The following is a 24,644-nucleotide window of genomic DNA, read 5'->3' as shown; positions in this document are numbered from 1 at the left end:
GAGGCAAGCTAATGCCCAGAGTTGCCGAGTGTGATCGCTGATCAGAGTGGGCACCGAGGCAAGAGAATTATCGAGTCCGCTGACCCTGGTCCAGAAACCTGCCGCGCCGGGAATCGAACCCTGGTCCCGGGCCGTCCTCTGCTCTCGGGTCTGCCGCCTCTAACCAGTGAGCCACACTACTTCATATGTTTATTCCATTAGTCAGCCTGTGGCGAGTTGGAGTCCACACATGGAGGAGTGTGTGGTTTCAGGTGCACACCATTCATCCATTGAAAGACCTCATCCGGTGTCTCAAAGAACTAAGTCTTTGAGGGAGAGATGACTTTCATTGTCACCGGATAAAGCAACGTATATTAAACGTTTAGTTCAAGGAGGCGCAGTTTGGTAGCCAGGAAGGAGTGCCGTTGTTTCACCATCCTTGTGTAATCAGGAAATATCATGATGGTGTGTGATTGGTAGATCTTATCCTGAAGCGTAGCATGTCTGAGAATAGCGTCTCTATCATTTTAATTGAGGAGCCTTGCGATGACCAGGCGGGGCCAGGCCCCAGTCTGAGGGCATTGCACCAGTGCCCTGTGGGCCTGCTCTGTAGCAAAACAGGATGATGCGGCCCCCGGAGCCAAGAAGGAACAAAACCATTGGTTCAGAAAAAGTTCCATTGCAGCCCCTTGCAGCCTTCCGGAAAGCCCACAAACTGTAGGTTGTTTTGGCAGGCCCTTCCCTTGGACTCCTCCACTCTTGCCGCTAGTTCCTTATGTCACAGCAATGAGTTTGGTCATTGTCTGCTTGAGGGTAGTTACCAAATGTTCTACTCCTGACACCCTCCTCTCTACCTCTGTGATCTGCTTGACTGCTTAGTGTGCGGAGGTCCTAGCAATGTAGATTGACGTCTACTCAAATTGCTCTTATTTGCCCATCCAGCACATCCCTTGATTGTGTGATTGCTGCTAGGACGGCATTGTCTTGTATTGTGCCCTCTTGCTTTAAATACCATTGTTTTATGTTATAGTTTTTGTAAAGCGCATGGCTGCCCCAGGAAAGGGGCGTCCCGGTGCTGATCTCAGTCAGACAGAGGGGCAGGTCAGAGGCAGGCGCAGAAGGAGATTACTTAGGGAAAATATAGGTTTTTATAGCCCTATGCAATGTTGCATGGTTTTGGATGCTTCTGATGCTCCCCGGGAGGGAGTTCCAGAGTTAAGGTGTAAGAGCTCAGCAGGAGTGCCCTCAAGCCCTACCTCTCTTGACCCGAGGGACAGACGCCAGGTGCTGACCATGCGAGCGCAGATGGCGGGTGGGAGTGTAGGGTATGTGAAGATCCACTAGGATATCCTTGGATTTGGCATTCAGGATTCGATGGGAAATGCACAGGGTTTTAAAATGTATTCGTTTCTCCTCCAGGAGCCAATGAAGTCTGCTGATGAAGTCAGAAGTCGAACAGGCTCTGTCTGGGTAGACCGAGAAGTAGCCGGACGGCCACGTTCTGTGTCCTTGGTAGGCGCTGTATCTCTGCTTTATTGGACTCTAGATACAAAGAGCTTGCACAATCCAGTCTGGATAGTACATTGGCCTGGACAGTAACCTGACGGGTTGTAGCATAAAAAAACTTGGCTGGGGTTTGAGACTGCGTAGTAGCCCGAAACAGACTCCAGCTACTGCCTTAGTTTGAGGCTGGAAGGTCAGTGCCGAATTCACCCATACGCTCAGGTTTTTAACCGTCTGTTTGGGGGTAGGCGGGGGGTTGGATGTAAATATTAAATAAACTCGGGCTCAGAACAGTGCCTTGAGGAAACCCTTGGCGCACAGCGTGCGTGTGAGAGGAGAAGGAAGGGGCAATCACTTGGAAGGATCTCTCCGAAAGAAAGGAGGAGAGCCAATCCAAGGCTCAGGCACCGATGCCAATGTGGTTTAGGCGTTGCAGGAGGATCTGATGCGACACCTTATCAAATGTGGCACTCAGGTCCAGCAGGAGCAAATCAGAAACTTGTCCTGCATCCAATGAGTTCTGCAGATGTTCCGTGATGGCCAGAAGGGCGGTTTCAGTGCTATGTTGTAGTTTGAAGCCGTTTTGAGAAGGGTCTAGCAAATTATTGGCTTAAATGAAGTTGGTGAGGATTGAATTAATCATTGAATCGAATTGAATTAAGCATCAATGACCTTGGATAGCAGAGGGAGTAGGGAGATAGGACGAAAATTCTCCAGCATGGAATCATCCAGAGTGGGTTTTTTGAGCAGTGGAATCACCGGAGCGTGTTTCCAAGCGACCGGGACTACGGCAGATGACAAAGACAGATTTATAAGATCACAAAAGGGGGGGAGGAGCTGAGGTTGGAATTTCTTAAACTGATTGGTTTGAGGGGGGGCCGCTGGAGATCCAGATTTAAGTTTATTGCAAATTGTGCGCATGGCTTCCTGAGAGCGCAGGAAAGGAGGAGAGTGATGGGGCAGTGGTAGGCTGAGATGGAGGGCCCACTATGATCGCAGAGTAGGGGAAGGTTTTATATATGTCCTCAACCTTTTTGATAGAAAAAGCGGCCAGTGTCTCACATTGCTTATTGGAAGAGAAAGGGGATGTAATAGGTTGCCCTGAAGATTTAAGATCTTTGAGTAAGGAGAAGATGCATTTAGCAGGGTAGCTGCTATTTTAAATTTTGTCTTCAAAACAGTCAGCTCTTTTTTTCTGAATGGACTTTTGATAGCTGCCCAGTATTGTGTTTTCAGGACAGGATCATATTGTCGTCTCCATGCCCATCCAGGGCTCTGCATGCTTTCCTGGCTTGGTCCTGATTGTCATTGAACCACGGGCTCGACTGTGTACTTTGGCTATGGTACAGCTTGGCAGGGATAAGGTTGTCGAGGGCGTGCGTGAGCCAGTCAGACAGGATACTATCTGCCCTATCAGGATTGTAGGAAGACTGCATGTTTGACTAAGGAGAAGGTCACGAAAGTGGGTAGCATCCAATTTACAACAAGAATGTTTTAAAACGGGTTTCCATGGGACATCCTGAGGAGGCACCTACTCCCTGTAGTGTCATGGACGCCAGATAATGGTCGGACCAGCTCATAGGGAGCGGTGGGTTAACTGTAAGGGCAGATAAAGTAGAGAAAATGGGGTTTAACAGATGGCCTGCTGGGTGTGTAATATTCAGGATGCGTTGCATAAATTGGAAGGCAGCAAGGTCTGCTAAAAAGTTGCTAATCTCACTGTCTTGGCTCGCTTCTAAGTGCAGATTGAGGTCACCAATAATATTAAAATTGGCCGAAATGGTAGCTAATAGGCCAGGCACAGAGACTCATGTCTATTCCCATTGCACATACATTTGTTTGCTTAACAAATCTTAACTCTTAAATCCAATGTGAATGGCAGAGAAGCTAAGAGGAAGAATCTTTAAATTGATGTTAGCAGAAATGTGTGTTAGCCTGCTATATATCTATAACAAATCTAAATGTGTGTAGTGTAAATAACTAATGCAGTCTCCTAATCCTAAATAGGGGATACAGTGTTGGAGCCATTTTTAACCCTGCACCATGCAGCAAGACGTCAAAAGTTCATCTTCTGGTAAGTCTCTCTGTGACCTTCTGTTTCTCTTGCTTAGTGTCTTAAAGTGTCTTTCATATGCTCTAATTTTCTTTGGAAATGTTACAGTGGCATACAAAGCAGTGTATATTCCAAAGGAGACTACTTTGCATACACTTGGACCCCTTTGCTTTGGGAGTGGATTTTCATGTCAATGGGGTGATATATCCATGCCGCATGTTAAGGATATCCATGCAGGATAAATGTACATATAGTGAATTTTAATGGAATTTATTTACATAGACAATTTATTTTGGAAATATAGCCTAGCTGGATGTGCATGTTTTAAATAGCTCAAGGCTGTATCAAAACAAACCATTGAATCCATTTTTAGGCCTCGGAACTACGAACAGATCGCGAAGCGATCTGTCGTTCCGAGACTCTATTGCAATCATTTCTGCTTTCAAGGAGTCAAGGGAGACCGGAGACAAGTGATGTGCACGAGCGCATAAACGGATCTGGTCGGGCGCACCTCCTGTCTCCCATGGCTCCTTGAAAACAGGCACACATACACATACATACACACACACACATACAGCCCCCCCTCCGCCGCACACACACACACACACACACCTGGAGAACCGCCCCGTCGCGCACAAGCACTCACACCCACATTGAGAACCCCCCGCCGCCGCGCATACACCCACCTTTAATAAATTCTAAAGCCCCGATGAGCTCGGTGGTTCTGCCATGCCGCCAGGAAGCCGGGGGCTACTGCCGCCGGTAGGCCCTCGGCTCCCCCTCACAGCCCGCTCCGCCGCCGCTGGTCCTGCCCATTGCTGCTCTCAGAAACTCCCTAAAGCAACATCACGTGGTTACCGTGCGCCAATCATGGGTCGCTAGGGGCCATTTCTAAGGCTTTGTTTCATCTGAACAGGCCACGTAGTCCCTGCACTTCGCAAGAGGGACGTAATACTTTTACTTTTAAAATAAATAAATAAATAAGGGACACTTATCTGTTGTTCTCTTAATCTCGAATGATCATGTAGATTTTCTATTTGTTATGTGGCTTCTACTGGCTAATAGTGCTGAAGTCCACTTTCTATGTTCATGAAGCAGCGAGTTGTGGCTGCACCAGACGCTTTATCTCCTCCTCTCAGCTGGCAGATTCGGGTCTCGTGCTGAAGAATGACGTGGTCAACCGAATCAAAACAGTGCTGGTGACGCGCTGGGATTGGCTGTGCTTGTGCTTTGTCGTCTGCCGTAGTCCGAGGCAGAAGGCGGCAGCAGAGTGTGGCGCCGCGCACACAGCTACTCTGACGCTACCGCAGTGAGTATCCTTCTCATCTGTTAACCCGTGCGACCCCTATTAGGGGCATTGTGGTGCAGTACAGTAGTGGGACATTATGCTGCCTAGATAGGCACCAGTGCAATGTATTAGATAGTTGTTGATAGGGAGTGACGAGAGATGGCACTGTAGTGTTAGGGTGTATCGTGCTAAGAGTCTAATGCCAGTGCATTATATGGGCACCATTCTATGGCGAAGGCTAGTAGTGGAGTCTTTAGGCACGTAAGGCCTGTGTGAACCATGCGAGTGCTGTTTATTTTCCTGGTATTTTATGTGGAATGGAAAAGGTAGGAGTTATCTAAAGTGTGTGTGCGTCTATGAAGTAAACTAGAATACAATCTCAAAACGATAAACCAGATTTTTGAAAAACCTTTTTTAAAGGAGTTGCCAAGTGGGCCCATTTTGTTGTGTGATACAACCTTCCGCTAGTTCTGGCTTTTCAGGCACAACAGTGCTGTATTCTATGACGTGTAATGTGTTTTTAACATTGTAAGTAGTTTCTAAAAATCCCAACATGCAAAGTGTTGCTGGCTTGAAAGAGTCACACATGACAGAAGCGCATCTTGGGAGCAACGTAGGCTCTGCAGCCAAGGCTCCCCTCAGTCCTTCAGGGAGCCCCAATTCAGCCTCATGACCAATAAATATATGTGAGGTACTGAGTACTCAGGGGATGGAGAGAAGGGGGCATCCTTTTTTGTACGCCACTGATAAATCACTTGGATGCTGCTATAACATTTTACAAACTGGTCTAGTCTTTCTAAAACGGTCACCGCTTGATCGATATCTGAAACTAAATATAAACCGTTTACAATTATTTTGGGGAAGTGCAAGTGCACTACTTCATGCAGGTAAAGCATGAATGACAACAACATAGAAAATTGTCTATCCAGTCATTCGATCTCTGTTCCTGAATGTGACTGCACACATAGCAAACCAGCCTTTTCTGAAGTTACAGTGAAGGTTTGGGCCACACTTCTGCCACATTCAGCAAGTTCCCGCTATCTAGCCTTGTAAAAAAAAATTGTTATTTTCAAAATGACCAAAATTACCCTTAAAGGGCCCATTAGGGACCCATCTCAGCAGTTCATGAACTGGATGGCAAATGCAAGTGTTGTCCATGGTGAAAGCTTGGGACAAGGTATCAACACATTGCCAGAGTAATTAGCAGTGACTAAAATTATTCCAAGCATTCCATCCATGAATTTCCTTTATACATTTTAACGGAAAATCACCCATAGGGGGAACAATTAGTTTTTTCTAGTGCAAACTATTCCTAGGAGGTAGATGACAGATTTCCACACCATTTTGGCATTGGCACATCACATTAGCTTAAAGGAAGCCAGTGCAGTCTACGGATGTATCATGTTGTGTAGTGAGTGCTTATTTAATTTGGTAATACATAAGCATCCCAAAGACTTAAAGTACTATACAGTACACTTCATTAAGGAAGCCTATGAGTTAACCTTTTGCAAAAGAACAGTATTCCTTTTTAGGTCTCGGACTGCGAAGCGATCGTCGCTCCGAGACTCTATTTCAATCATTTCTGCTTTCAAGGAGCCAAGGGAGACAGGAGACAAGTGATGTGCACGTGCGCGTAAACGAATCAGGTCGCACGCACTTCCTGTCTCCCATGGCTCCTTGAAAGCAGGCACACATACAGCCTCGCCCCTGCCGCACACACACACACACACACCTAGAGAACACCCTGCCCCTGTCGCCCGCCCGCCCCCCGCCGCGCACATTCACTCACAACCACATAGAGAAACCCCACACCCGCCGCGCATACACACACCTTTAATAAATTCCAAAGCCCCGATGAGCTCGTTAGTTCTGCCATGCCGCCAGGAAGCCGGGGGCTACTGCCACCGGTAGGCCCTCGACTCCCCCTCACAGCCCGCTCCGCCGCCGCTGGTCCTGCCCATTGCTGCTCTCAGAAATACCCTAAAGAAACATCACATGGTTACCGTGCGCCAATCATTGGTCGCTAGGGGGCCGTTCCTAAGGCTTTGTTTCGTCTGAACAGGCCGCGTAGTCCCTGCTCTTCTCAAGAGGGACATAATACTTTTACGTGAAGAGTGCCGACACTTCTCAGAAACCAGGACCAACGGGGTACCTGCATCTGTCTCCTGTGTGCTCTGCATTTTTGGCGCCATGTGATGAAAGCTCGCGCCTGGGCATGCTGCCCCGTTGCTCTTTGCATGCACTGACATACAGAGAGGTGTTTCTTCACGTCTTTGTGGCTTTCATTTGGAAAAGAAACTAATGAAGGCTGCAAGTGTGCCCTCTCGCGCATTCTACGTCTGTGGGTAGACAAATATGCAATGACCGCTTGTAATGGACAAAGGAGGCCAAACTGCGACGTCAGTAAAGTTTGGCTGAAATGCCAAGTTACCGAGACCCTCCGAAAGCACACATACTTTTTTCTACACATACGTTCTTTGTATTATATGGGTGTCGCGGTGCACTGTGAAGGCTGCTATAAGAACACATCATATAAAACATTGGAACTTTTAGATGAAAACTCACCAAAAAACAGTGTCAAGAAGAAGCTACTAGACTGGATAGCAGCGTGTGGAGATGATGGAGAGGGGCCGAGCGTTCCGAGGAAAGGTAGGTAGCGCATATGTTGGAAGCAGAATATGCATTCCTCTTGGTCTCTGGGTGTGAACTACTAATATGTACTGTACGAGCTACTGGGAATGTGCAAAGTGCACATGCTTGTTTGATTGACAACCGCAACTTAATTCATCATGCAGTGTATTGTGTAATTTACAGCCCAACAGCATGGCGTTGTTTTTTTACATTAGATTTACTTGTGTTCAGTTTTAATAACTGCTACAGCATCGTTTAAAATGTAGGCAACGTGAAGTGTGATATTTCTTGTCACTGGTGATCTTCATATGCACATGTGGGATAGGCAACCGCGCTATATAAGGTGGGCAAATATTTTTGGGCATTGTGGTAAAATCAGCCCTTCGGTAGGTATTTGTTTTGTTTAGCTCGTTCTTTACATACCAATTTGTGTAACATAAGTAAACACTTTACCTATATGGCAATCATATATGGCAACCCTGTAATCTAGCATACAATCTCAGTTGTGCAAATTTATGAAATATAATTGTCTCTTTGGGTAAAAACCACAGCCACATACATACAGCCACACACACACACACAACCACACACACACACAACCACACACACACAACCACCCACACACACAACCACACACACACACAACCACACACACACACAACCACACACACACACACACAACCACCCACACACACAACCACACACACATACAACCACACACACACACACACACACACACACACACTACCACACACACACACACACACACAACCACACTGTCAGTGCACACTTTCAGCAGGCACAGGCACCATCAGTCGTCAGTGCACGCTTTCACTGGGGACAAACACCACCAGCTGTCAGTGCACGCTTTCATCAGACACACACCACCAGCCGTCAGTGCACACTTTAACGAGGTACACACACCACCAACCGTCAGTACACGCTTCCACCAGGCACACACACCACCAGCCGGCAGTGCACACTTCCACCAAGCACACACACCACCAGCCATCAGTGCACACATCAATTGATAACTCATCCACAAATAACTATTGTAGCAATCGCAGTATGGCGCACTTTACTTTCAAACATATTCATCTAAAGCGCAGCATGCCACCAATGCTACAAAAATAAATGCACATTTTTTTGGCCTACAATTTATAGACTTTTGGTAAAATTGGTGTTGCAATATTAACCTCTTCGCCGCTAATGACAAGGGTAACTCGTCATGCACTTTTCATTGATTTCAATGGAAATTCAATGAAAAGATAAATTTTGCCTTAGCAGCCAAGTGGTTAAGCAATGCCAATAGCTCAAACTTAATTAACCCGAGACTTATTGCATTGTAAATGCTTATCTGAAAGAGACACGTTAGTGATAGATTCCTTACCTTAGAATATCCACAGGCGTCAGACTGGATCCGGAAAGTTTGCGTAGCAGTACCCTTGCGCGTCGGTAGGCGTCGTCTGTGGCTCCGCGTTCGCCATCGGCGTCGTGGGCGCCGTGATGACGTCGTCGGAGTACTTAGACGCCGTCTCCGCGTGCTGACGTCAGTTCTTCTTTTTTCCGCGCCAGCCAGCGCAGATCTGGAAAGAGCAGTTCCCTAGTCACTTTCTGACTAAACTTTTGTGATCTTTTGATCCATTTCGAAGTCTTACGACTCCGACGGTGCCGTTAGGGATGCCCGGATTCAAGCATTGCGACGAGTGCGACCGTACCATGTCGGTCACGGATCCCCACCGCTTGTGCCTGATGTGTTTGGGCGTCGACCATGAAAACGAGGCCTGCTCCGACTGTCGGGCCCTTTCGAGGAAGGCCAGGCGGGAGCGGTCCCGCAGGCGACTCGAAATCCGCCAGTCGGCCCCGAGCCGTGTGAGGTCCCGGTACCGGTCCCACGGGAGGTCGAGGGACAGGTCGCGGGGACAGAGCCGTCACAGCTCCGGGAGTCGGCGCCACTCCTCCGGGTCCAAGTCGTCAGGTAAGAAGCATAAGAAGTCGAAGAGACATCATCACTCTTCTGACTCCCCCCGACGCTCGCGCGATGCGGCCGGGGGTTCGGGTGACACCGCCCACGCGGCTCCTCGGGAGTCGCGGGCGCCGCGTTCGGCCCCATACCCCCCGGTCCCTGGGCTGAACATCGACGCCGGAGGAGATCGAGCGTTTCCTCATGGCCATGAGGTCCCTTTCTCCTCCGACGGGTTCCGCGGCGCCTTCGGGCACAGTGAACTCGTCTGGGGGCCCTAGTGGGTCGGGGGCTACGACCCCGACGCCGTCGGGTGCTTTGGCCTCGACGCCGCCGGCGCCTTCGGGCCCGGCGCCGCAGGGCTTCACGATCCCGACACCGCCGGTGTCCTCGGGCCCGGCGCCGCAGGGTACAGCGGCCCCGGCGTCGTCGGCGCCTTCGGGCCCGGCGCCGCAGGGCGCCGCTGGACCCTCCTCGGGCGATGGATCATCACCGGTGGACCTTACGACCCCCCCCCCCCCCCCGGCGTCGGTCCGTGTGGTGTCCCCTCCGGCGTCGTCCTTGTGCGGCGCCGTCCCCGATGCCTCCTCTCAATCGGTTCCGACGTCGGGACGACGCCTATCGGCGCCGATCTCGATGCCGTTTGGAGATTTTCGTTTCTATGAACCGACCTCATTCACTTACGACCCTGAATCTCAGGAGATGGGGGAAGAGGAGAATTGGGAGGGGTCTGAGGACCCTCTGGCAAGGGAGTGCCAGTCTAACATGGACTGGACAGGAGACCTTGGGGAGGCCAGTGGCCTGGACACCTCTCCAGACACTGGATTTGTCTCTCCTCCTACCGTGGCTTCGGAGGAGGGTGCTACTTATGGTGTGGTGTTGATGAGGGCTGCCAAGGCCTTGGGCCTTGAGCTCCCCGTCGCGGCCGTGAGGACTAACCTCCTCACTGAGGTCCCTAGGCCGCAGTCATGCTCCATGGAGCCTCTGCTGCCGTTTAATGAGGCCTTGACGGACGTTCTTTTGGGCACTTGGTCCAGGCCCGCTACAGGTTCGCCTGTAGATAGGAACGTGGCCAGACGCCACCGCCCGGCCCCGGGCGACCCATGTTTCCTGTCCACCCACCCTACCCCCGAGAGTCTGGTTATCCAGGCCTCTAACTCCCAGACCGCCTTCCCGACGGCCCCGCCGGACAGGGAGTCCAAGAGGTACGAGAACTATGGCAAGAAGATCTTCTCGTCCCTTAGCCTGGGACTGCGGTCTTCCAACACCGCATGCCTCTTGGGCCGTTACACCCACTCTCTGTGGGAAACGGTGGCGGAAGTGCTGCCAGAGTGTCCGTTGGAGATACGGGCCAAACTCGGCCAAGCCCTAGTGGAGGGCCGGGACGCAGCAACGTATTCAATCGGGTGCGGACTGGATACTACTGACTCGCTGGGCAGAGCGATGGCTACGACGGTGGCGATACGACGCCACGCCTGGCTGAGATCCGCCAACTTCTCGACAGACGTCCAAAATACACTCATGGACATGCCGTTCGATGGCCGTCGCCTCTTTGGCGACAAGGCCGACCACGCGCTTGAGCGCTTTAAGGACTCTAGGGCTACGGCCAAGTCCTTGGGCCTCTCGGCCCCGCGCCAGCAAATGGGTGCCTTTCGCTCCTTTCATGGCCAAGGAAGGGGCGCCCCCACACGTGCCGCCAGCCACTCGCCCCAAACTGTCGTCCAGCGCGGCGGCGGCCGTGGAAACCGACGTGGAGGCGGTCGGGGGAACAAGCGGAGTCAGTCCACACCTGCCCCCGCAGCATCTGCCTCTAAACCCTCCTAGTCCGTGCTTTTCGGCCCATGTGACGCCAGTGGGAAGCAGGGTTCGCCATCACCACTCTCACTGGCGCACAGTCACTTCGGACAGGTGGGTGCTGCAGATCGTCCGAAGGGGCTACTCCCTCCCCTTCGAGACGACCCCTCAAGCCATGCCACCGCAACACCACCGCGTATCGGGGGATCACTTGCGGCTCCTGCAGGAGGAAGTTTCGGCCCTCTTGGCCAAGGGGGCCATCGAGCGCGTTCCTGGGCCAGAAGTAGGACGTGGTTGCTACTCCCACTACTTCCTGGTACCCAAGAAGGGCAAAGGGGGCCTACGCCCTATCTTGGATCTGAGGAACGCCAACGGCTTCCTCCGGAAGGAGAAGTTCAAAATGCTGACACTGGCTCAGGTCTTGGCTGCCCTAGACCCAGGAGACTGGATGGTAGCGTTGGACTTGCAGGACGCATATTTCCACATCCCCGTCCTGCCGGCCCACCGGCGTTACCTGCGGTTCACGGTAGGCCTCGAGCACTTTCAGTTTACCGTGCTCCCCTTCGGCCTTACCAGCGCCCCACGGGTGTTCACGAAGGTGATGGCGGTGGTCGCAGCTCATCTGCGCAGGTTAGGGGTCTCAGTCTTCCCCTACCTAGACGACTGGTTGTTGAAGGCGGGCTCGCCCCAGGCAGTCGTCAGCCACCTCCAGACTACGGCGGATCTCCTGCACCTAATGGGATTTACCATCAATGTGCCGAAGTCACACCTGTGCCCCTCTCAGAAGCTCCTTTTCATCGGAGCGGTTCTGACTGGGCGCAATTTCGGGTTTACCCGCCCGAACAGCGGGTTCGGGATATACAGGCTCTGATTCCGATCTTCGGGCCTTTATCCCGGGTTTCGGTCAGGTTGACGCTGCGGCTTCTGGGGCTGATGGCCTCCTGCATCCTTCTGGTGCATCACGCACGGTGGCGGATGCGGGCTCTGCAGTGGGACCTGAAGTTTCAGTGGGCCCAGCACCGGGGCAACCTGTCCGACCATGTCCTGATCTTGGAGGGCACTGCGAGACAGCTGCAGTGGTGGCTCACGGACCGCGATTGGGTCAACGGCAGATCCCTCTCCCTTCCCCAACCGGAGCACGTAGTTGTGACGAACGCGTCCCTCCAGGGCTGGGGAGGCCACTTGGGAGAGGCGGAGACCAGAGGACTCTGGTCTCCGGCAGAGTCCCGGCTCCATATCAATCTGTTGGAGCTGCGTGCGATTCGTCTGGCACGGAAAGCATTCCTCCCGTCTGTCCAAGGGAGTGCAGTGCAGGTGTTCACGGACAACACCACCGCCATGTGGTACTGCAACAAACAGGGAGGAGTGGGGTCGTGGACCCTTTGCCAGGAGGCTCTGCGTCTCTAGCAATGGCTGGAACATCAGGGCGTGACTCTGGTGGTTCAACACCTGGCAGGTTCTCTGAACGCCAGGGCGGACGAACTCAGCCGTCGGTGCTCGATGGATCACGAATGGCGTCTGAACTCGGACGTGGCGCAAGGCCTCTTTCTGCGATGGGGAGAGCCTTGGTTAGATCTATTCGCCACCGAAGAGAACGCGCAATGTCATCAGTTCTGCGCGTTGGAATTTCCAAGGCGGCACTCGCTTGGAGACGCTTTTCGCCGCGAGTGGAGCTGCGGTCTGTTGTACGCCTTTCAACCTATACCTCTTCTGCCCAGAGTGCTGAAGAAGATCAAGCGCGACCGGGCACAAGTCATCCTTGTGGCTCTGGACTGGGCACAAAGGTACTGGTATCCCGAGCTACTCAGTATGTCAGTCGATCCCCCGGTTCGTCTGCCTCTTCAGGAGGACCTTCTGTCGCAGCAGCAGGGGACGGTCCTCCACCAGAACCTGTCCAGTCTCCACCTCCATGCTTGGAGATTGAGCGGCGACAGTTGAGGCCATTTGACTTGCCTCCTGAAGTTTGCTACATCATTCTGGCAGCCAGGCGTCCCTCCACAAAGACGGTATACACCTGCAGGTGGAACAGATTTGTGGCATGGTGCACAGCAAAGGCTGTGGATCCCCTCAATGCCCCTCTCTCTGAGGTTCTTCTCTTCCTTCTTTCTCTTGCCCAGCAGGGCTCTGCTCTGGGCACTGTCAAGGGCTATCTTTCGGCTCTTTCAGCCTTTCTGAGGCTGCCTGACCAACCTTCTTTGTTCAAGTCCCCTATAGTAAATCGATTCCTGAAGGGCATCACTCATACCTTTCCTCCTGTTCCCTTCGTGATGCCTCAGTGGGACTTGAACCTGGTTCTAACATTTCTGATGCGCGCTCCCTTTGAGCCACTTCACAACTGTCCTCTTCGCCTTCTCTTTTTGAAGACTGCCTTCCTGGTAGCCATCACCTCTGCCAGGAGAGTGAGTGAGCTCCAGGCTCTCTCTTGTAAGCCTCCTTTCCTTTCAGTCCATCCGGACAAGGTTGTTTTGAGGACTAGGCCCTCCTTCTTGCCTAAGGTGGTCACGGCCTTCCACATTGGGCAGTCCATCACATTGCCCACCTTCTTCCCGCCTCCGCACCCCTCGAGAGAGGAGGAGAGGCTCCACCATCTGGACCCAAAACGTGCGCTCTCGTTCTATCTGGATCGCACAAGCCAGTTCCGGGTGGATGATCAACTCTTTGTTGGGTACGCGGGCGCTAAGAAAGGGAAAGCGGTGCACAAACGGACCATCTCTCGATGGATTATCATGTGCATCCAGGCGTGTTACTCCTTGGCTAAGAAGGAACCCCCTGTTGGGCTGAGGGCTCATTCCACTCGAGCCACGGCCACTACAACTGCCTTGGGCCGAGGTGTGCCCTTGCAGGACATTTGCCAGGCAGCTACGTGGTGCACACGTTTGCACGGCACTACTGCCTGGACAGTCAAGTCCGGAGGGACGGCTACTTCGGCCGTTCCGTTCTCCAGGACTTTCTGGTGTAAATATTGGTTCGCAGACCCACCACCACGGGGATGGTATTGCTGAGGTATCTATTCTAAAGTAAGGAATCTATCACTAACGTGTCTCTTTCAGATGCACAAGTTACTACTTGTGTAACGATATATCTGTAAGAGACATTAGTTAGTGATGGATTCCTTACAGACCCACCCATCCTCCCCGTTCTGCGAACCGATATCTAGGGTTAAGGTCATCCCCTTTCAAGGCCCTAGTTTCTTGGCACCAGTGTCGGTTTTTGTCATGGCTCTGCGCTTCTGGCGCGGAAAAGCTGTGGCTAAGAACTGACGTCAGCACGCGGAGGCGGCGTCTAAGTACTCCGACGACATCATCACGGCGCCCACGACGACGAACGCGGAGCCGCAGACGACGCCTACCGACGCACAAGGGTACTACTACGCAAAACTTTCCGGATCCAGTCTGACGCCCGGGGATATTCTAAGGTAAGGAATCTATCACTAACTAATGTCTCTTACAGATATATCGTTACACAAGTAGTAACTTGTGCGTATGGAACAGTGGTTGGTGGTCTTTGAACTGGGCTGTTGCCTTTTACAACAAACAAAACCCCCTATAGAACATTTTTGTGAAACACTAAAAATGTTAAGTTGACCTCCAATATAAAACATTGTAAGTTAAAATTATTATAGTTTGCATTTAAAAGATATCACATTAGGGGCGTGACTAGGATGGCAGAGTATCAGGATACGCTTCTTTGTTCCTCCTGCCTAGCCTGGGGAATCTGTTGACACAAATCCATGCCCATGTTTCACCATCGGGTGCTAAAGAGTGCAGATGGATTTTGAGACGGCTGCGGCAGCTGCCTGAAACAGTTTTTGGCTCCCGGCTGATGCACCACGCCACCCGGGATGAAGACACTGCTTGTTGTGTCCTAACACAGAAGGTGCTCAGTCGGGGTGTGATTGGTAGTTTGTGTGTCTACTCATCAGCAAGCTGGAGGAGAGGCAAGAAGAGCGGCTGCATGGGGATCATGATGAGAAGGGCTTCACACTGAGTGGCATGCGGTCTGGTTGGCAGAGGGCAGGGTGGTGGCCCAGGCCCTTCTACAGGGAGCTTCAGGAGTATCACATGGTGCTGCAAGCCTGTGGTTTCTTGTGACGGTTGGGGGGGGGGGTCCCGCCAGGGCCATGTTGAGGAGGGGGCCTGGCGTTCGGTCCTATGCTAGAGTCTCATCTCTGTTTGCTGGCCGTTACCTATATACTGACGTCCGCACACCCCTGTTGCAAGGACTGCCTCTGCACAACGGAATGGCGCCAACATGGCTGCACCTCTCCTCCCCTGCACTGTCTTTGTTGCCTGCTGAGTCAACTTCTCCCTCTCTGGATTACTGATGGCTGCGCGCAGTCGCTCCCTCGCTCCCTCGCAATTCAGATAAAGCCTGTTCCCTCCCTCGCCACTCCACCTTCCAACTTTGAATTGCCTAAATTCTTTAACTCTACCCTGTGAGGCCTGTCTACCCTCTGGGTTTGGCTTCTCAGCTGCCATCTTCTCTTGCCCCGCCTCTCTGACACTCGATCCTTCAGCTGCTGGTCTGGCCACTAAATTACTAGCAACCTTCCAAAACTTACTTGGGGGGAGGGGGTGAACAGACTAGCACTGTGGCCGCTCACACTGCCCCTCCATCCACCCACCCAAAAAACCCCGACCTCAAGACTCCAAAATCGTCCCATGGACCCTTCACCTGCCGCTCCTGCAAGTTCGACAGCATCAGGACCCACACCAAATCCACTAACTCCAAACAGAGCTCCAACACTAATCAACTAAAGTGCTTCCTGCTCAACACCCGCTCAGTCCACAGACACTCCATCGAACTCTGGAAGCTACTCGACACTACATCGCCGGACGCCGCCTTCCTTACAGAAACATGGATGATCGCCTCATCAGCCCCCGACATCGCCATAGCCATCCCGGACACCTACAAGATCATCCGAAAAGATCGCACCAACCAAACAGGAGGAGGCATCGCCATTGTCCATAAGAACACAATCCGCATCACGACCAGTTTAGACGATAACCTCGCTACCGCCGAACACCTTCACTTCCAGATTCACACCGACCCCAAAACCACACTCAGAGGCACCCTCATCTACAGACCCCCAGGACCCCGCACACAATTCAGCGAAGACATCGCTGACTTCATCAGCCCACATGCCCTCCCATCTAAGAACTACATTCTACTAGGAGACCTCAACCTCCACCTGGAAAAGAACAACGACAACAACACCACCACCCTTCTGGACAACCTGGCCAATCTCGGACTCAAACAGCTCGTTAACACCGCCACCCACTCTGCCGGACACACGCTTGACCCTATCTTCACCTCCAGCAAGCACATCTCCTTCGATCACACCACAACTCTCCATTGGACGGACCACAGCTGCGTTCACTTCAACTACAAAAAGTCCACGACCCACAACCCCCCACAACCTATTCCCCGAAGAAATTGGAACAAAATCACCACCGACCAGCTCTTCACATCGCTTCACCAAAACCCCCCTGCCAATTCATCGGACCCTAACCAAGCAGCCACCAACCTCACACAATGGACCACCCACAGCGCCGACGAACTAGCACCCTTGAAAAACCATCTAACCAAGCAAGGCAGCAAAAAAGCCACTTGGTTCAATGATGACCTTAAGAATTCCAAGAAGTTCTGTCGTACTCTCGAGAAAACCTGGAGAAAAAACCCAACCACTGACAACCTAGCCACCTTCAAGAACGCCACCCGCAAACACCACCAACTGATCCGATCCACCAAGAAATCAGCTTTCAAGGATCGACTTGACAACAATGCCCAAAACAGCAAGGAACTATTCAACATCGTCAAAGAATTCACTAACCCCTCCGTCGGCACTAATGACATCACCCCCTCCCAAGTCCTCTGCGACTCTCTATCCTCATTCTTCCACAACAAAATTGCCGAAATACATAACAGCTTTGAAATCCAGTCCAAAGACCAGTCCACTCCACCCACCTCCGAACCAAAACCGCACTCTAACAACCTTTGCGCCTGGAACCCAATCACCACCGAAGACACCATCCGCCTGATGAACTCCATCCACTCGGGATCGCCAACCGACCCATGTCCCCACCACATCTTCAACAAAGCAGACTCCATCATCGCACCCCATCTCCGCGATATCATTAACTGTTCCCTCAACTCCGCTACCTTCCCGGAAAACTGAACTCAGCGCCCTTCTGAAGAAACCCACGGCAGACCCAACTGAACTTGAGAACTACCGCCCCATCTCGCTCCTCCCATTCCCTGCCAAAGTCATTGAGAAAGCCGTCAACAGTCAGCTCGCCGCCTTCCTCGAATCCAACAAATCCCTCGACCCCTCACAGTCCGGCTTCCGAGCCAAACACAGCACCGAAACCGCCCTCATCGCAGCTACAGACGACATCCGAACACTACTGGACAACGGAGAAACAGTTGCTCTCATCTTACTTGACCTCTCCGCAGCCTTCAACACAGTCTGTCATAGCACCCTCATACAACGCCTCAGCAACGTCGGAATACAAGGAAAAGCATTGGACTGGATCATCTTGTTCCTCACCGGAAGAACCCAGAGAGTCCGCCTCCCCCCTTTCAAATCAGAGGCCACCGAAGTCATCTGCGGAGTACCACAAGGATCATCACTCAGTCCTGCCCTCTTCAACGTTTACATGAGTCCCCTCGCTTCCATCGCACGCCAACACAACCTCAACATCATCTCCTACGCAGACGACACCCAGCTGATCCTCTCCCTCACCAAAGACCCAAACACCGCCAAATCCAACTTACACGAAGGAATGAAAGAAGTAGCCGAGTGGATGAAGAACATCCGTTTAAAACTAAACTCGGACAATACAGAAGTCCTCATCTTAGGGCCATCCCCCTCTGCCTGGGACGACTCATGGTGGCCACCGGCCCTCGGAACCGCACCCATACCTACGGACCACGCACGTAACCTGGGCTTCATCCTAGACTCCTCCCTCTCGATGACCAGACAAGTCAACGCCGTCTCATCATCCTGCTTCAACTTCCTACGAATGCTCAAAAAAATCTTCCGTTGGATCCCCACCGAAACAAGAAAGACGGTCACCCACGCACTGGTCACAAGCCGACTGGACTACGGAAACACCCTCTACGCCGGAACCACAGCCAAACTACAGAAAAAATCCAACGCATCCAAAACGCCTCAGCCAGACTCATATTGGACATCCCTCGGCAAGCTCACATTTCCAGCCACCTGAAAGACCTCCATTGGCTCCCTGTCAACAAGAGAATAACGTTCCGTCTCCTCACCCACGCACACAAAGCACTTTACGACCTAGGACCCGAATGCCTCAACACGCGTCTATCCTTCTACACCCTGTTGGACCTGGCCCTTCTGGCGGGTTCACCCCTGAACTTTTTGCCTAGTGATTTCTGGTCTTTGCGCACTTTGACACTGTGGCGCAGTGTAAAGTGCGTGCTCTCCCTGAGTGCGTGGAGTGAGATTGGCCTGCCCTCCCATAGGAATGCATGGGGAATGTCTGTGTCCCTGGTAGTTCCTGATGCGTGAGGCGTGCATGCTCAAGTCTGGTATGTGCGAACTCGTGAGAGTGAATGCTGCACAATGGTATGTGCGGCGTGTATGTGTCTTGTGCGGAAGTGCCACTTCTAGGAGTTGGCATATTAGGGTAAAATATGCCTGGCGTGTGATTGGCTGGAGCTGGCTGGGATGCCAGGCTCCAGGAAGTCTGTGTGGGTCTGCCCCGGTGGTGAAAGGAGAGATTAGTATGCTGATGTGAGGGAGGGGCTGCGCCCGTGTCCTGAATGAGGCTGGGTTTCCCCCACACAATGCTGGCTCCGCCCCCTGTGGTGCGACTGATGACCCTAGCCTGCCTGATGAATGAAAAGGGTGGTTGAGCCCATCAACAGTGCTCACAGACCAGCTGCAACTGGTTCTGCCCCCACCCTGCACCCTTAGACAAAGGATTTGGTGTATAAAAATGGGGCTGTGTCCCCACTGAAACTGTTCTCTTCCAGGATCCTGATAGGAGGGGGCTGCTGCTGGTGGGGCCCGGGAGGGACCGCCATGGGGGCTGTCTCCTGCCCTGTGCGCTGGCCCCTGGGCCCTGCATGCCCCTCCTGATGCCCAGGACCTTTTGCTGGAGCCTATTTTGCTTTCTTTCCCACTAAGCGCTGGGAGCGCTTTATCTCTTCTTATAGCGCCTTGGATCGCTTTGTTTTGGTTCTAGCTCCTGAGAGCGCTTTGTTCTGCCCCTAAGCGCTTGGGAGCGCTTCTTGCACAGCCGGTGCCCACCCGGCATTTGCCCATCTATTTTGCCGATTTTTTTAAGCCCCTGGCGAGTGCCCACCTCGCCAGGGACCTTGCCGCTATTCTTTTGGTAGCCCCCATAGCGAGAGCCCACCTCGCTTTATATTTAAGATTACCCCCGGATTGCCATTACAAGACGAGCTTCCCTCGGGCCGCCGCTCTGCCCACGGCGACCCGGAAGCACCTCTCAGGCCGGCCAATCGCTGCGCGGCCCTGGGAGAACGGGCCGGAAGTCCCGCCCCCACGAGCAGAGAAGAGAAGAGCTCCGGAGGTGCGGCCGCAAGCACCAATGGGGAGCCAGCCGTCCCGTCCTCTGCGAGGCCCCAGAGAGTAGGAGCCCTGCCCGCTGCCCAGCAAGAGAGCCTGCAGACCGGAGCAGCGCTAGAAGAGCCGCAGCCAGTGAGAGGAGTCCCCGCCACAGCAGCCCGGTGAGTGTGGGCGTCTGGGGGGCTCAGCAGTCGTGCAAGAGCGGCCCCGGATGGCAGAGGGCCGCTCCATCGTCCAGTGGCAGCACCATGGGGGCAAGTTTCCGATCCTGAGCCCCCGACGCCAGGAGGCATTTTGCTGCAAGGGCCCTTGTTGATTCCGAGCCCCGAGAGGCTCGCAGCTGATTACTTTAGAGTCCATGAGGGACTCCAACGTGCAGGGGCATTCCTTCTTAGAGCCTGAGAGAAGGCTCTCAGCCCCAGCCCATATTGTTCTTGAGCCCTGAGAGAGGCTCAGCAGCGCCCCAGTTGTTTGAAGAGCCCGAGAGGCTCGTGGCGCCATTTCGTTGAAGTGAGAGCCCGGAGAGGCTCAAAAGCGCCACAGTTGTTAAGGAGCCCTGAGAGGCTCAGGGGCCATTTGTTTATTCAGAGCTTGCGAGGCTCCCACGTTGGCCCATCCTTGGTTGCACCAGTTGCCCAGCACTTTGTGAGCAACTGCTCCGTTTAGGACCCTGACTATGGACACAGGGCGTCCTAGCCCTAGAAAGGCCAGTTGGCCTAGGGACTGCCACAGGTGGTGGCTAATGTGATTTTTGCGCTATTGTGTTGTCCTGCACCGCTGAATGTGTTGTTGATGCATCATGTGCCTTGTTCCTTACACCGCTGAACGTGTGTTGATGCGTCATGTGTTCCTTACACCGCTGAATGTGTTGTTGATACATCATGTGTTTTCCTTCCCTGCACCTCTGAATGTATGTTTATGCATCATGTGTTTTGTCCCCAGGTCTATACCCCTAAATGTATGGTGATATTTAGTTGGTTGTTCTTGCTAGTACAGGTGGTGCTAGTGAGGTCCTGGTTCCCTGCTTGACCTGTTCTTAGGGTGGTTAGGATTGCGTAGGGCGTACTTACCTGATTACCAGTAGTTACTGATTGTGTGCTATTTTGTGCTACAGTGATTTTCTGTTATGTGCTAAGTGATATTCCAAGGGCTTGATACTGAGCTCGCCCCCTGACCAGAGTCCCAGGACCAGTGGACTCTATTGTGCCTTCCCTGACAAATTGCTGGGACTTGTCTGATCTCTCTTGGGCCCCTGGGGCCTCGCTGAAATGTGCCTCGCTCATTCCCCTCGGCAGCTCGTGCACGGCAGCCCGTCCAAGGCTCGAGCAGCGCCGCTCTACCCTGAGCCGCGCCGCTTCGCTGGGTGCCCGCATCCTCCTCTTCTGAGCCGCACACATTGGTCGCCCCCAGAGAAACGCTTGTACCCTGCCGGCCGCCCGCTCAAGCCTCTGAGCCGCACCACTCTCCCCTGAGTCGTGCCGCTTCGCTGGGCCGCCCGCTCAAGCTTACTAAGGAGGTCACCCGCATTATCCCGCTCAACCGTCCTGGGAGGTACTGTCCGTTAGGCTCTATTTTCTAAGTTCTAGGCCTACAAGTATTGTGTTCTAAGTTCTAAAAGTGCTGATTCCTGACAGTGGTCCAGGTGGCCCTGTCTTGTACATATCCCTTGTAAATTCTGCTTGCCTGTTGGCACATTGTAAAGTGTGTGTTTTTATCTAATGTGTTTTGGTGTAATACAAAGGCTATTTTTATATATAACCTTGTGTGGAGTTTCCTTTGTGGTGGGCCTTGGGTGTTGTTGCTGGGGTGCGTGCGCAAATACTTAACTCATATCGCCTCGAGGTTTAGCCTTGCTGCTCGCGCCACGTTACCTAGAGGGTGAGCAGGGGTTATCTTGGATCTTGGCGTGTAACTCCCTTGCCCTGACTTAGGAGTGGTGGTCTCTGACTGACTTTGGCGCAAGCCCTGGCCAGCCAGGGATCCCATTTCTAACACACCCCCTCCCGACAACTACGATCGTCCAATCAAGCCCTCGCCGCAATTCCGCGCATTCACAGATCCACCTTGGGGGGGGGGAGATCCTTCTCCTACTTAGCGGCCAAGACCTGGAACTCTCTCCCCACCCACCTCCGCCTTACAGAGAACCACCTCTCCTTCAGAAAGCAACTAAAAACTTGGATATTCGATAAGTAAAACACCTCCCTCCCTCAAGCGCCTTGAGACCCTCTGGCTGAGTAGTGCGCTATACAAATGGTGGAACTTGAACTTGAACTTTTTCCCAAAGCCCCATTGTCGACAAACACTGCCATGGAATGGTCAAACACATCGGGAGCAGTAAACAGCAGATTTATGGCAACAAACACAGTTAACTGGTTTTTAAAGGCATTGTAGCAGAGCCCAGATCTTCCCATGGAAAATATTTAATTTACAGTGTGGTTTATAATAATTTTAGACTCTCTTGGAGATAGACCCTCCATGACATCTGCAGACTGTTTATATTTTCTGAGATGGTCATTGCATATTCTCTTAACTCCTGCTTTCTTTCCTGTATCAATTTCTTTGCTCAACTCCTGTTCCCTCCAGCTACCCATACACTTTACTGGCCGCTCGCATGCATTATTTTGGGGGTGCTCTCCTGGTGGTGAGGTACGCTCTCAATAGCGGTGCTCTGACTTCGTACGTTCGAACACTGCACTCCTTGTTTTCTTGACTGAAAGCACTAAATACGAGGTTTATGGTGCTACACCATCTATACCTTTCCAAACTTGATCTGCCATTAGTAAACCCTTAATTTTGGAAGCATTTACTCAGAAGTGCAAAGAAGATGGCAAAGGCATTTTACAAATTACTCCCAGCAGGTCTGCAAGCTTCTTTGGAAAAAACGATTGCTAAATCACTTAAATATTAAAAGGTGAAAAAAGTTTCAGCAAAGGGTTTGTCTTTTGAATTTGGGCATTTATGACACATGGAGACAGATACCACTACCTATAGCAAACTGTCCATTAGTTCTGGCCACAGCAGTGTGTGAAAGTTTTCAAGTTCACAGCGTGGAAATGTTAATGTCGCCAAATGGACAAATTCTATTTCAGGACCGGAGGCGAAGATTATGCTTTTCTTTGTTTGATTTTTTTATTATAGCAGCCTTTTATTAAATATTTTTTTTTTCCCCAGCAGCATTCATAAAAAAATTCTACTCTCATGAGTCCTTGGGAATAACTCCACACACAGCCCATTTATGGCAGATAACAATTCCAACAATGAGCCAAACCAGGTCTCCCATAGTCCTTCCTTTGTATTTAGTCGCTGCTCACCCGTAAATTGTCATGTTTCTCTTACTGACTTGCTAGTGTGCTAGTGTTTTACTGTTCCATAGTCTTATTTTTTTATATACTACCTGAAGGAAAGTAGGATCTGCTTCTTATGGTTACCCCACAATTTTTTCTTGATGTAAAGCTGTTTCTGACTAGTTTGACTGGGATCCTGCGTATCAGGACCACAGTCAATCTGCATTCTCCCTAAATTGTGTGTTCAGTACTTGGTATACATCCCAGATTGGATACTGGGGTACCCTTGTCAGTCCCTAGTATATGGTACAGATGTACCCAGGGCATAGGTACCCCAGAGGTCTCCCATGGGCTGCAGCATGTATTGTGCCACCCATAAGAGACCTATCAAAATGGAACTACAGGCCTGCCGTTGCAGCCCGTGTAAATTGGTGCATACACCACTTATTAAAGATTCAACTGCAATGGATCGCACACCGCTAGCCCCTCCTTCGGATCGCCCCTGAGGGTTCTGGTACATATAGTTTGTAAGTGGTTCACCTAGGTAGGTGCAAGTAAGTACTTGTTGTTCTCAAGGTCTCTAGACCCGAGACATGGCCCGGGTTTCGAGATATCTTCCCTCATCAGTAGAGAACGTAGTTGGAGTGGAAAAGAAGGCTGCCAAGTAACAGTCACAAGCCTCGATGCCTAACCGGCACGCTGGTGCGTCATCCAGAAGCTCGTCAGCTTCTGGTCTCACGGAAGCCCATTTGTAGAATCAACCACAATGGATCGCACACCGCTAGCCCCTCCTCCGGATCGCCCCTGAGGGTTCTGGTACTTGTTAAAGGGATCAATACTCTGGGAATCAAGATGTAGGGGGGAAAGGCATAATTCAGGCCCACCGACCAGTCCTGAGAAAAAGCATCCGTCGCCTTCGTTAACTGATCCGGCCTTCAGCTGAAAAATGCCTGCAGTTGTCGACTCATTCTGGACGCAAAAAGGTCTATCTTGCAAGGACCCCATATTGCTTGTCAACTGAATATCGGGGATTGGAGTTCCCAATCGCTGTAATCCTTGAAATACCTGGAATTCCAGTCCGCTACAATGTTCGCCTGTCCCGGAATGTATTCTGCTATGACTGAAATCTGATGACTCCGGCAATAGTGCCAAAAGTCCTTAGCTATCTCTACTAGCAGTGACTACCTCGTACCTCCAAACTTGTTGATATATCTCACTGTTGAGACATTGTCCATCCTGAGAATGATGCAACAGGAGACTTGTTGGGGGGAGAGCGTCCAGATCGCGAACAACCCTGCTAACCATTCTAGGCAGTTGATATGGAGATCTAGTTCCTGAAGGGACTATCTTCCTCCTGTGGATTTATCTCCGCAACACGCTCCCCAGCCCCAACAGCTGGCGTCTGACTCTATAATAACCTCTGATTGGGAGCCAAAGAATGCTCTGCCGTTCCACGCCTCTACGTGGCCCAGCCACCACTGCATCTCTTCCCCTACCTCCTGGGATAGCGGAATCAGGTCTGTGTAAGACAGACCTTTCTGAAGATGTTGGATTTTTTTTCTCTGAAGGGCTCGGTAATGGAG

At 51.9% G+C, this 24,644-nt stretch overlaps 1 protein-coding gene across 7 annotated transcripts in view; it reads left to right on the top strand.

Moving 5' to 3' along the window:
• POP4 (POP4 ribonuclease P/MRP subunit) overlaps positions 1–24,644 on the top strand; it is a 239,088-nt gene that overhangs the window by 82,179 nt on the left and 132,265 nt on the right. For 4 of the 7 annotated variants that reach the window (XR_015302419.1, XR_015302420.1, XM_086945105.1 and 1 more), the window contains exon 2: positions 3,490–3,556. Coding sequence is in view for 4 of the 7 variants with exons in the window: in XM_086945105.1 (XP_086801231.1) it covers positions 3,526–3,556 (31 nt within the window). In the remaining 3 variants the exon portion in view is untranslated. Of the gene's footprint in view, positions 1–1,398; positions 1,492–3,489; positions 3,557–24,644 lie in introns of all 7 variants that reach the window. The other 3 variants (XR_015302421.1, XM_086945107.1, XM_086945108.1) reach the window with 1 other exon arrangement.

Source organism: Lissotriton vulgaris, chromosome 12 (genome assembly GCF_964263255.1).
Source record: "Lissotriton vulgaris chromosome 12, aLisVul1.2, whole genome shotgun sequence".
NCBI lineage: Eukaryota > Metazoa > Chordata > Amphibia > Caudata > Salamandridae > Lissotriton > Lissotriton vulgaris.
Note: the sequence above shows the minus strand (reverse complement) of the source record. Positions and strands in the feature narration are given on the sequence as shown.